Here is a 12,201-nt window from a genome sequence, read left to right on the forward strand (position 1 = left end):
GGTGGCCGCTCTGGGGAGCACAACGCTGCCATGGTGAGGACTGGGGGGAGGTGCTCACGGTGGCCGCTATGGGGAGCACAACGCTGCCATGGTGAGGACTGGGGGGAGGTGCTCACGGTGGCCGCTCTGGGGAGCACAACGCTGCCATGGTGAGGACTGGGGGGAGGTGCTCACGGTGGCCGCTCTGGGGAGCACAACTCTGCCATGGTGAGGACTGGGGGGCTTTGCTTTCTGTTTTGTTTGGGGTCAGCATGATAGCTTGTAAATAGTGGTAGCCAGTGAGGTCAAGGTTGCCAGTCCTACCTCTGCACACAGGTATATTTTGGGGAGGTCATTTGGTCTCTTGAGATTGACATGAATGGCAAGATCTTGGAATTCCCTTGTAGCTCTCAAAAACCATGGGGACAGGTGATATTTTTGTGTGTTTGCTTATAATTGGCTTTGATGATAAAAGGGTTAAAGGATTATATTATTTCCAAATGTAAACCTAAAGCTCTCTCCTGAAGCTATTCGTGGCCTGGAACTCAAGCATGTGTGGTATAGTACATGTGAAGCTAGTAAGACCTGAGGTTTGAATCTTTGCTCTTCCAGTTGTTACCTTAGAAAAGTAATTTGGCCTTTTGAAGTGTCCTTTACCCACTTTGTAAAACAGAAATAATAATTAGCAGCAGTTGGTTCAGTCGTGATGGTTTGAAGAAATCAGGTGGGTAAGCATCTGCTCCATGACTGATTCCCTGAAAGCATCTAGTGAAAGTTCATCATTTCCGTGAACTTAATCAATGCCGTGTACTATGGGTCCTATTCCAATCTTGGTGTCTAGGACTTTTGAAAGTATTAGAAGCAAGTTGATCCCTGAGAAAAATTCTTTAAGCAACTTATGATCATTTGTTAATGTGAAATTTGGAAAATCCTGACCTCAAGCCAAGAAAGACAGTAGTGAGCTGTTGTTCTGAGTTTGCAGGGTGGCTTATGCCTGTGTAGGTGAAGAAGTGTTTGCGGTGTGTGTTAAACTTAAGCATTTCTGCCTGTGTTAGAAGGTAGCTAAAACAATGGCATTTCTGGTTTCTGTTAGAAAGATCAGTTGAAGTTACAAGAGAAAGAAATCCAGGTGTGGAAGGTTAGTCTGCAGAAAGAACAAGCCAGATACAGTCAGCTTCAGGAGCAGCGTGACAGTGTGGTGACCCACCTCCACAGCCAGATCAGACAGCTGCAGCATGACCGGGAGGAATTCTATAACCAGAGCCAGGAGCTACAGGTAGGAACTGTGCCCTGGTCGGGGGGGCTGGCTGTGAGGAGGCCATGGGGAGGGGCACAAGCGTTTCCTTCAGTGTCATCACCTTGTTCAGCTCAGATAAGTACTTTGCTCTCTGAAATCATTGGCAAGTATATTTTAATATCAGATAAACCTTTTTTGGGGCAGAGATTCCCCAGTTTCCTTGGTTCATACCTCCCATAGTATCTCTGTAGCCAATCACCTCTCCCTCACCCCCCCCCAAATCCCAAACACTTAACAGTTCTGTTCATTAAGTAGATCTTTTTATATTTTTTTTAAGCTACAGTCTACCTAGTCATGAAGTATATCTAAACAGCTTAGTAAGTACTCATGTCCTAACAACTGAGTAGCTGTTTGGAAATAATACACATACATTTAAAAATCATTTTAATTTCGGGCAGCACCTGTGGCTCAGTGGATAGGGTGCCGGCCCCATATACCAAGGGTGGCAGGTTCAAACCCGGCCCTGGTCAAACTGCAACAAAAAATAGCCAGACATTGTGGCAGGTGCCTGTAGTCCCAGCTACTTGGGAGGCTGAGGCAAGAGAATCACCTAAGCCCAGGAGTTGGAGGTTGCTGTGAGCTGTGTGATGCCACGGCACTCTCCCTAGGGCGATAAAGTGAGACTCTTGTCTCTACAAAAAAAAAAAAAAATTATTTTAATTTCATTTTAAAATAACTGCAGTTACTAATGCCACACGTGCACCTATTGGGCACAGCACAGCATCTCCAATCCGGAATCACAGTGGATGGTGACTCCTCGTGTGTTGGTTTTCTTGTGGTACTTTTTATCACAGCACCAACGCCCAACTTTACCAAGATAAGACATCATCCATGGGCATAGCACCAGCTAATACTCGACTGTCAGCTACTTCCAGCTGGCCAGTAGTTCCTAGGGCGTCCGGCGGGTGTCACTGTCCCCTCAAAAATTCAAAGTACCTGGCAGCATCCCTGTGACTTTGCTTTGTAGCCTCTAGGCTCATTGGGGCATAGTAGGAGTTGAGTACCTAAGATCTTTGGTTAAACAGTAAAGAACTCGTAAATCAACTACAATTTCTTAAAATTAAGAAGTCAAATCCTGATGGCCCAAGATTAGTAGAAAAATTGAGGAACGAGGTATTCCCAAGTCTCTGTTGACCGAAGGCCAGCAGGCATGTGGGCTGGCCTGTCAGTGCTGTGTGAATTCCCACGCATATCCCTCTGGGCAGACAAAGCTGGAGGACTGCAGGAGCATGATCGCGGAGCTGCGGGTGGAGCTGAAGAAGGCCAACAACAAGGTGTGTCACACCGAGCTCCAGCTCAGCCAGGTCTCTCAGAAGGTAAGAATTGGGGCAGACTGTATCAATTCTGACACCATGGGCTGTTGGTCTTCTTCAGACAGACAGACATATTCTGTGGGTTCCCTGTGTGTCAGAGGCTCTGAGCAGGCAGTCACTCAGCTCCTCCCCTTTCTACAGGACACTTGGCAGGGTCTAGAGATGCTCTGATTGATGTTTTTGGTGCTGCTCGCATCTGCTGGGAGGGGCCAGGAGTGCTGTTGTACCCTGCAGGGCACAGCCAGCCCCCATGGCAAAGACAAATCCCTGGGAACTTTATACTTTGTTTATGTAAATGTAAAAAGTTTATTCAGGCTGGGAGCCTGAGACAGGTGGATCGACTAAATTCAGAAATTTGAGACCAGCCTGAGCAAGACCGAGACCCTGTCTATACTAAAAATTGAAAAACTAGCCGGTTGTGGCAGGTGCCTATGGTCCCAGGTACTTGGGAGATTGAGACAAGAGGATCACATGAGCCCAAGCGTTTGAGTTGCTGTGAACTGAAAAAAAGTTCATTCAGGTTTCTGAGCTGGGATTTCTCCTTTGGGGTTCACCATGTTCTCTGTCTGTCATTTGCTCAAGAGTGAGTGAGTTTTCCTGAGGGCTTTATTCCACTGGACCTAACATTCTATGTGGGGGTCACCTGTCCATCTTCTCCAGGTGGGGGTCAGTTGGATGTCGTATGTTTATGCTTCCTCCTCTCTCCAAAGCACAGTTTTAATGTGCATTTCTGTTTATTTTTGTAGCCACTGGGTGCCATCCTCCCCGCCTGCCATTATGTCAGGGAATTGAAACTATGGGAGTTGTTTACTCTGCTCTTCATTGAAATATTATTATGTTCCTAGCTGGTTCCCTGTTTAACGTCTGTGTGTGACTGTTACGTTATTGGATTTTTTACTTTGCTTGTGTATGTTTTTTGGTTAGCTCTCAAATAGTGAGTCAGTCCAGCAACAGATGGAGTTCTTGAACAGGCAGCTGTTGGTTCTTGGGGAGGTCAACGAGCTGTACTTGGAACAACTGCAGAACAAGCATTCAGACACCACCAAGGTATGCCGGAGTCCATGTGTCCAACCTGGGAGATAGCTCTTTGGACCCAGACAGTATGTCTATGGCACATCATATAGAGTGTTGTGACTTGTTTCTTAAAAGATAGAGCAGTGGTCCAGGTGTCTACTCCCACCTTTCTGGCCCAGCAGTGTCCCAGCCACCCAGCTCCCAAGGGGAGCTTGTTTCCCCTTGTTGGGTGTAGTGGTAATTGGCACAGAATAGATAAAAGAATGTTTCCTTTCGCTCCCCTCTGCCGCCTTTAAAGGAGTGAGAGAATAAAGTGCAGGGAAGCACTTATGTTTAACATACCTCTTAGAGATGTGGGCACATACTGAAGTACAGGTCATTTTTTCTTCCTCTTACTGTTGAATTTCTGCAGATGATAGTTCACTCTTGGCGACAAGGCCAGCATTGGGATGATCTAACATTAATTGGTGCCTCACCAGTAGTGTTGAGGCAGAAGTTTATGTCACTTTATAAATAGCCTCAGGTAATGTTAGTGAGTGAGTTGGGAGTAGAATTTTAATAGTAAATGCTCAGATGCTTCCTGTCACCAACTTCCCCGTCACACACAGGCCTTCTTTTTAGGACTTCTGGGCTTATGCTTTATAAAGTCCCTTTTTTGGTCAAATGTAGAGAGTAGCCTTAGAACCAGATATGTAATTTTCGTATGGAGTCACTCTGTATTCCCAGCTCCTCTCACATCTCAGACTCCGACTCCCTGTAGGAGAATCTAGATGTGGAACTTCCTCTAGAATCCAGCTCTAACTTATTTTGAGGTGTCGTGGTTTTGGGAAGAGAAGAGTCTAGGGGTGGATCTAAGGGCCAAGACATGAACAGACCACTGGAGGGCAGGAGTTTGAGTCCAGCCTGGATAACATAGTGATAGAAAGTCCTAAGGCACATGGCCAGATAGGTGGGAGTGGGAAGTCAGGGCCAGCATCTCGGAGCCAGGCCCCCTGCACTCTTCTGTGCGTCCTTATTCTGTCCTTTTGGCCTTGTCCTCCAGCTGGCTGACCTCATGGCTGCCAGGTATATGCCATAGGTGCAAATATCATAAGCCGACCCAGTGATGCCCCTCAGAAAAGGACAACCTATCTTCCTGGGGGTCTTTCTCAGCAAGAAAACTTTTCCCAGAAACCCTTCACACATGTCCCATCTCTCTTGTCAGCCAGGATTGTTGTCATGTGCCATTCTCCAGGCCAGTCACTGGCTTGAACCAGCCAGGATTTGCCCCTGGACCTGGAGCTAGGGTTGCCCTTGTTATGTCCAGTGGAGGAGGAGGAGTAGGTGTCTGAGCATCAGGTGGGGAATGGGGGCAAGGGTTGGGCAAAGCAGCCCCTGAGGTGATCGCGAGGATCAGCGAGAGGACGTGAACAGTCTTGGTTTAACACCTCGCATGGTTACCCAGGAGAACTATTGTTTATGGCAGAGGTCAGGGGTGTTCACCCGTGCTGAAGTCTGGTGCCCTTTAACAGAGCTGCAATGGCCACATTATGTGGTAGGCGATTCTGAGTATCCTGTGCCAGAGGTGCTGGGCTGACCAAACCCTCCAGGCAGGGTGTTTTCACGAAAACTCACCTCCTTGCAGTTTACTGTCTTTTTTAAAAAAACAAATGTGTAACAAATTTTAATGTTATATAATTTTACCACAATAAACACATGCACACAAATGTAACACAGGATTGTTAGAAAGTATCCTTTCCACCTTTTTCCGATATTAATGAACTTGCACTGGGTTTCAAGCTGTTCCAAGCTGTTCCAATCTGTCTATGAGCAGGCCATCTGCCGTGGGGGATCAGCAGCCTTGTCAGGCACGGAACCGGCAACTGCTGCCCCTCCCTGAGCACACTGCTTCATTGGTGTTGCGTTCTCCAGCTTTACCCCAGCAGGGGTTAGGAGAGGGAAATAATTTAAGAGAAAACAAATAATCCATGATACCACTATATTGAAATTGTAACCGAATATAGGCACATTATCATGTGGTTATTTTGTAAATGTTTATGTTTGCATAGTTGATTTTACTGTTCACGCAGGTTTGTGGTCTTTATCTTTTTACTGATAAGATATCATTTTGTAAAATTTACAAATATAAGATGTATTTTTTCATAATTAATTGTTTCCCTGAAGGCTTAACTGTGTTTCCAGTTATTTGTCTTAGAAATATGCTGTGATGACTTTTTTTGTGTGCAAAATGTTCATGTTTCAAGGGATTTCTTTAGGGGTGGATTTCAAGGAACAGCTACTAGGATGCTGCTTAACTGCCAGCTCATTTTTCAGAAAGTTAGATGTATATTAGGTTATATTTCTACTATAGTATAGTAATGTGCCTTCTCAAAGCTTATTTACATTGTTGTTATGGATATAGCAAAGTGGATACAGCATGTGCACTTTTTATAAGTACTAACTCCAGTCTCTTCTTTTAGGAAGTAGAAATGATGAAAGCAGCATATAGGAAAGAATTAGAAAAAAACAGAAGCCATGTTCTCCAGCAGAATCAGAGGCTTGATACCTCTCAGAAACGGATATTAGAACTGGAATCTCATCTGGCTAAGAAAGACCACCTTCTTTTGGAACAAAAGAAATATTTAGAGGATGTCAAACTCCAGGCAAGGTAATTTTCATCAGGAAAAGTTCTTGCAGTGATGTTTTTATTAAGTGGGACTTCCATATTCTGGACTGGTCTGTGTCTTTCAGAGGACAGCTGCAGGCTGCAGAGAGCAGGTATGAGGCTCAGAAAAGGATCACTCAGGTGTTTGAATTGGAGATCTTAGATCTGTACAGCAGGTTGGAGAAAGATGGCCTCCTGAGGAAACTTGAAGAAGAAAAGACAGAAGCAGCTGAAGCAGCAGAAGAAAGGTAGGAATGAAGAGTTACCTTGAAGGCCTTGGGATTAAGCTGCAGCTCTCAGAACCAGGACGGTGTCACCGGGCTTGGGAAGTAGTCGCAGCTGCTGAGGCAGAGCTTCAGCACTCGGCCCCTCCATCTCAGCCCCTCCTGACTCATCTTTCCTCATAGTGCCAGTAATCTTCCTCTGTTCTTTGTCCTGGCCTTGACTCACTTGATGTGGCCACAGGAAGTGTTCGTATTTAAGATTGCCACCCAATCTCTCTCGTGACTTAGTTTCTCTCAATAAGATCTCCTGCTTGACTGTGGCATTTTCACCAGCGTGGCCTGCTGAGTGCCAGTGTGAGTGGGTGTCATTGTAATTCACATCCCCCATGTGTGGGCGCTGCAACCACCAACTCCTTCTCCCTCCCTGCATTTCTTACAGGCTTGACTGTTGTGATGATGGCTGCTCGGATTCCGTGGTGGGGCACAATGAAGAGGCATCTGGCTACAACGGTGAGACCAAGACCCCCAGGCCTGGCAGCACCCGGGGCAGCAGTGGAAGCAGAGGAGGAGGAGGTAGCAGTGGCAGCAGCGAGCTTTCTACCCCGGAGAAACCCCCAAACCAGAGGGCAGGGCCGTTCAGCAGTCGGTGGGAGATTGCCATGGGAGAGCCCTCTGCCAGCATCCCAGCTACTGTCGGCTCACTTCCCAGCTCAAAAAGCTTCCTGGGTATGAAAGCCCGAGAGTTATTTCGTAATAAGAGTGAGAGCCAGTGTGATGAGGACGGCGTGACCATCAGTAGCCTTTCTGAAACCCTAAAGACAGAACCAGGCAAAGACTCAGGTGTGGAAGCCAAGACTCCCTTGAACCTGGATGGCCCGCACCCGTCTCCCCCAGCCCCGGACAGTGTTGGACAGCTCCGTATCATGGACTACAATGAGACCCATCCTGAGCACAGCTGAGGGTGAGGGCCAGTCACTGTTACCGTGTTTGTTGTTGGCACAGGACAGGAGGTGTGAGTGCACATTTCAAAGCTTTCCTGTCCCAGGGTCTGAGTGGTGGGTTCACGTGGTGGAAGTGGGATGAAGGTCCTTTGACAGCTGATAGAATGCAGAACGGTTTTGGATCTGGCATGGAAATGCCTGTTAACCCTTCCCCTTGACCCACCCCAAGCCTCTCTTTCATTCACCTAGCAGTGTACTAATCCGAGGGCCAGTTTGTGTTCATCAGTAGCTTTATTTTCTTCTTCTTCCCCCAAAATGGTTGCGTCCTTTGAACCTGTGCAATATGAGGCCAAATTTACCCTTTGAGTCTAACACACCACTTCCTGCTTCCCTGAGGCTCAGATAACTGGGCGGGCCTTCCATTAGACCAGGCAGTTGTGGCAGCACAGCCGAGTTTGGCTTTGTCCCTTCCTGGAGGACGTGGCCTGCGAAGCTGGTTGTCTCTTCATGAAAGCTTTTAGGTGAGACTCTTCCCTGCTTTTTGATGCTGAAGCTCAGTATCAAAAGCAGCAGATCTAGAAAAACAGTGGGTTGTTTTCCCTCTTACATTCTTTTGATGGTTCTGATAAGCTTCCTAGAAAGTTCTGTGTGAACATAAGCCTGTTTGAAGCATCCAGAGCTGGCACTATGGAGACCATCCTTTGGGAAAGCTCTCATCCCTTCTTCCCCCACTACCTCTTATTTATTTGGTGTTTGCTTGAATGCTGGTACTATTCTGGCCACAGGCTAGTGTGCGGGTGGTAAAACCTGCTCTCTGCAGGGGGGCAACGAGTGGTCACTTGGAGATGCTGCTGCCAAGGACTCTTGTGCTCGAGGACCCTCCCTCGGGTGAGCCCGTCTGGCTGAGCCTCAGTCCCACCCTCTCCTGTCTGTTTGCCTCCATCTGTGTTCACATGTCCTCTTGTTTATGTCACCTCTTTGTGACACTGTGGCAGAGAGGCTCTGAAAGTCCAAAGAGTTTCTTCAAAGTTTATGTGACATCATTATCAGGCTGTTAGTGTTGCCTCATACAGTAGGTTCTAGGCCGGAGCTTTTTTATACCAATTCCAGCTTTCATGACGCCACTTTCTAAGGAGCTTAATTTCATCACACTCTCCCATGTTAGTGATAGCAGAGCAGTGGGAGAATGTTGATACAGGCTGCGTGTGCCCACTGGGCTGTCCCAACATGCTCCTGAGAGTGACTCTCCACAGAGCAGACGCTCCTGAAATAAATGCTAGAAGCCTAAGAGCCGTCTCCTGGTGTCCAGCCAAGGTGAGGAGAGCATGGCGGGAAAGAGCTGGTAGTCCCAGTTTTCTTCTGTTCTTTGAGTAAAAAGAATAGAAGGATTCAGTCATAAAGAGGTAAAAGAAACTGTAATGGTAGAAAATTTTACTGTATATGGAAGCTTGCAGCACATGAGGGTAAGTCTTTTCTTTCTCTAAATGTGGCAATAAGTATTCTTGCATTCCCAACTAAAGAGAACTAGACCTTTAAAGAGTCCATGTTACCATGGCTGTACTGGCAGGAGACCTGTCCACAGCAGACTTTGTGGCTGTGACTGCTTGTATCCCTCCCTGCCCCCGCCCTCAGCCTAGCACTGGCCAGTGTAGAGTGTTAGTGATGCCACACATTTAATTCAGCTTTGTCCAAAGGAAAGCTGAAATCTAACATGTCCTAGTTTCCTGGTTTGATTTTAGAAAAGGAAGATGTGAATAAATGCAGAAAGGGAACAAAATGTCATAGGTTAACTATCAAAGCTGGCTTTAATTGCTTTCCCCTCCTCAAGCCCGAGAGATCTGTGCCACAAAACAAAGATATCAGGCACTTAAAGTCTTTGCCTTAACTGGCAAAGGAAAGATACCAATGTAGAAAAGAAAAAACTGGTAGATTATAAAGACGCAGGGAAGAAAGGAGACAGCTTGGTGTAGTGGACCAGGGGACCGAGGCCCCTGTGCCCAGGCGCTCGGCACTCCCTGCTGCCCAGCTGTCCTTTCTCTCAGCTTTACGGCCAGGGCGACCAGGTAAGCTCCAGCTGAGGTGCCTTTGAGTTGCAGGAGTCTGTGGGTTTTATTCAACCAATGTTAGGGGATTGAGACCCGGAGTCGCATTGAGGTTATCCAGCCTAATAATGTAGGCTCTCCCATTGCAGAGGACTCCCAGGTCATCAGTAAGGTTTTATTAATATTGTTCTTTAGAAGTGATACACCCGACAGGAGTCCGGGGAGTACTTGATTTGCTGTAGCAGGTAGTTTTAGGATGGAAAGGGGGTGGTAGAAGGACTCTCGGGAGGCAGTTCAGGCTGGGCAAAGGCATTAGAACCATTATTGTTGAGGCAGAGCCTGTCTTGAAACTGATCAAGTAGCTTGGTATCATAATGTTGGGATTGGACAGGCCCCATCCAGAACTCACCATGGGCAAGTGGACCAGGCCAAAGATGTCTGGCCCTTGTCATAACCTACTCTCATTCCCACCTGACGCTACCCAGGGGCAACCCAGCCCCGAGAAAAAGAGTCTGTTTCTCGTGTAGCATGGAGTTTTTTGAAAGGAGCACTGTGGCATTGGGGGCCAGGGCAATAGCAAGGTACAGAGAAAGTGAGGTCCTCAGTCCCTCGATCTCCAGAGGTGAAGAAGCATATGGATCTCTATTTGACAGAACTTCTAGGGAGTTTTCAAAAGTTTTTGACAAGGTTCTGCCATGAAGTCTATAAAAATTGTTACTATGGAATTGGAAGAAATATGTGGTTGTGAATATAAGAAAACTGACTGAACCCAAAGGTAGGATCAAGGTCATTTCTTGGATCAACAAGTTTTAAAATATGTGCTAGGACCAGTGTTACTATAGCTGGTGGGCAGACAGTGACTTTGCTGGGTTTGCCAGCAGAGTTTTTCAGGAGAGAAAACTGCCCAACTTTTGGGAATGATCTGCAGAAAGTTCTTATGAGGCTCTATGAGTGGAAAGATAATAAATGCACTACTTTGTGAGCCAATATTTATGTGATATTGTTAGGACAAAGTAGTCCAAACTGTCTCTAGAAGGTAAATTGCCACAACCTAGAAAGAGGCCCTGGGAGCCGGCGACAATGAGAAGAAATAGCCCAGCAGAGCGTGGCCAGAGAGGACACAGCAGAACCACAGGACACAAACCCCAGGCTCTCGTGCTGTCCCTGTGCGCAGCAGCACACATAGTCTCCAGTGTGTTTTTGAGAAAGATAAACTCAAAGGCGAACACACATGGTCACGAGGCTGAAAGGATGTCTAAGCACAGGGGCTCGGACTCACAGTTAGGAATAGAAAACTGGGTGTGTGTTTCTGCATGGACAGCACAGCCGCAGTGTGCTGTGACTAGCCGATGTGAACCTCTACCAAATACTAGAACACGCCACTTGCGGCCAGAAAGAACTGAAAGCAAAAGTACCACGTGACAATAAACACTCAGCTTTTCCTACTGAAAGCACTACTAGGTGGGAGGAGGTATGCACAGGGTGGAGGGGGGTTGGGCAGGGTGAAGCTTCTGTGGCTGGGTGGCGATGGAGTGCTGCCAGCAGCTGTCACAGATGCTCCCGGAGAGCTCCTGGCCCCACCCAGGGGGCTCTGCCGCTCCCACTGAGAGCTGCCCCGTGTGCAGTGACACCAGTGCTCCCTGTCGGCTGCATCTTCACACTGCGAGGTACATGCTTTAAAATTGACTTGCGATGAGTGAGAAGATGTATCGAATCTGAAGATGACATGTATCTGTTTACGCCCAGGGTTCTGTGGCACACGTCCCTGATCCCTCCCCCGTAGTCGGCTGCAGACTCGCCGATTGCAGCACTGGATTAAGCTTTCCTTAGGTTGAGGACTGGCCCCTAGGCTGCTGCTGTGAACCCTTGTCCCCAAGCAGCTCCTCTCCCTGTCTCCGACTCTCCAGTGTGCCCAGGGGTTTGTGTTTCTGTCTTTCCCACACTGTCCTACACCTGAGAGGAGTCCAGTCTGTGTCCTCTCACCTGAGAGGAGAGTGGCAGTAGACACCAGGGGAACCTGCCTGGCATAGTGGAGCACCGACACCCACATCTGCTTTGGGTCTTGAAATGAGTTAATGAAGGTAGAAGAGCTTTCTCCCCTCTTCCCAATGTCACAAAATTATCCTTTGGGATAAGTAGGCTGCTTTAACCATTGGAGTAGATCTTTCAGAGGAGAGACCCCAAGAATTTGAGAGCCCCTAGACCAGCCCCTCCCTTCCCTTCCCCACCTCAATACAGTGTTGGACAGGAGGATGAGGTGCTGCTCTGTGTAGCAGATACTTTGGCTTATCAGAGGAAGCAGCCATGCATTTTGCACTAGGAAGAATCAGTGATCACTTTTCAGAAGACTTCTATGGACCACAAATATATCATGGAGGAACAGATTTTGCTAAGACATAATCTAGTTTTATAACTCAATCATGGATGAACCATATGTGGCTAACTTGTAATTTAAAGGGTCCCATCAGTGAAAAGAAAGTTTTTTTTTTAACTGACTGCTTTTAGTTAAATTGGAGAACGTCATCTCTTGTCAAAAAAGGTTTAAACTTTCCCACCACGATCTTAAAAGCATGTCAAACAATCCACATCAGATGCCATAAATATGAACTGCAAAAGAAAATGGTACAATCTTAGTGAATGGAATCGGAATCAAAAGGGTTTGCTGTCCTTCTTAGAATGTTCTAAAATGTCAAGGCAGTTGCTTGTGTTTAACTGTGAACAAATAAAAATTTATTGTTTTGCACTAC

The 12,201-nt window shown here is 47.0% G+C and overlaps 1 protein-coding gene across 5 annotated transcripts in view; it reads left to right on the forward strand.

Moving 5' to 3' along the window:
* Positions 1-12,201, forward strand: part of TSC1 (TSC complex subunit 1) — a 50,638-nt gene extending 38,437 nt beyond the window's left edge. For all 5 annotated transcript variants that reach the window (XM_023516172.1, XM_023516171.1, XM_023516174.1 and 2 more), the window contains 6 exons: positions 1,073-1,255; positions 2,482-2,592; positions 3,514-3,636; positions 6,063-6,250; positions 6,334-6,495; positions 6,911-12,201. In XM_023516172.1, coding sequence (XP_023371940.1) covers positions 1,073-1,255; positions 2,482-2,592; positions 3,514-3,636; positions 6,063-6,250; positions 6,334-6,495; positions 6,911-7,430 — 1,287 coding nt within the window. In that variant the 3' untranslated portion in view covers positions 7,431-12,201. The remainder of the gene's footprint in view (positions 1-1,072; positions 1,256-2,481; positions 2,593-3,513; positions 3,637-6,062; positions 6,251-6,333; positions 6,496-6,910) is intronic.

The sequence above is a fragment of the Otolemur garnettii genome, unplaced genomic scaffold (assembly GCF_000181295.1).
Source record: "Otolemur garnettii isolate 467f Iridium unplaced genomic scaffold, OtoGar3 scaffold00087, whole genome shotgun sequence".
Taxonomy (NCBI): Eukaryota; Metazoa; Chordata; class Mammalia; order Primates; family Galagidae; genus Otolemur; species Otolemur garnettii.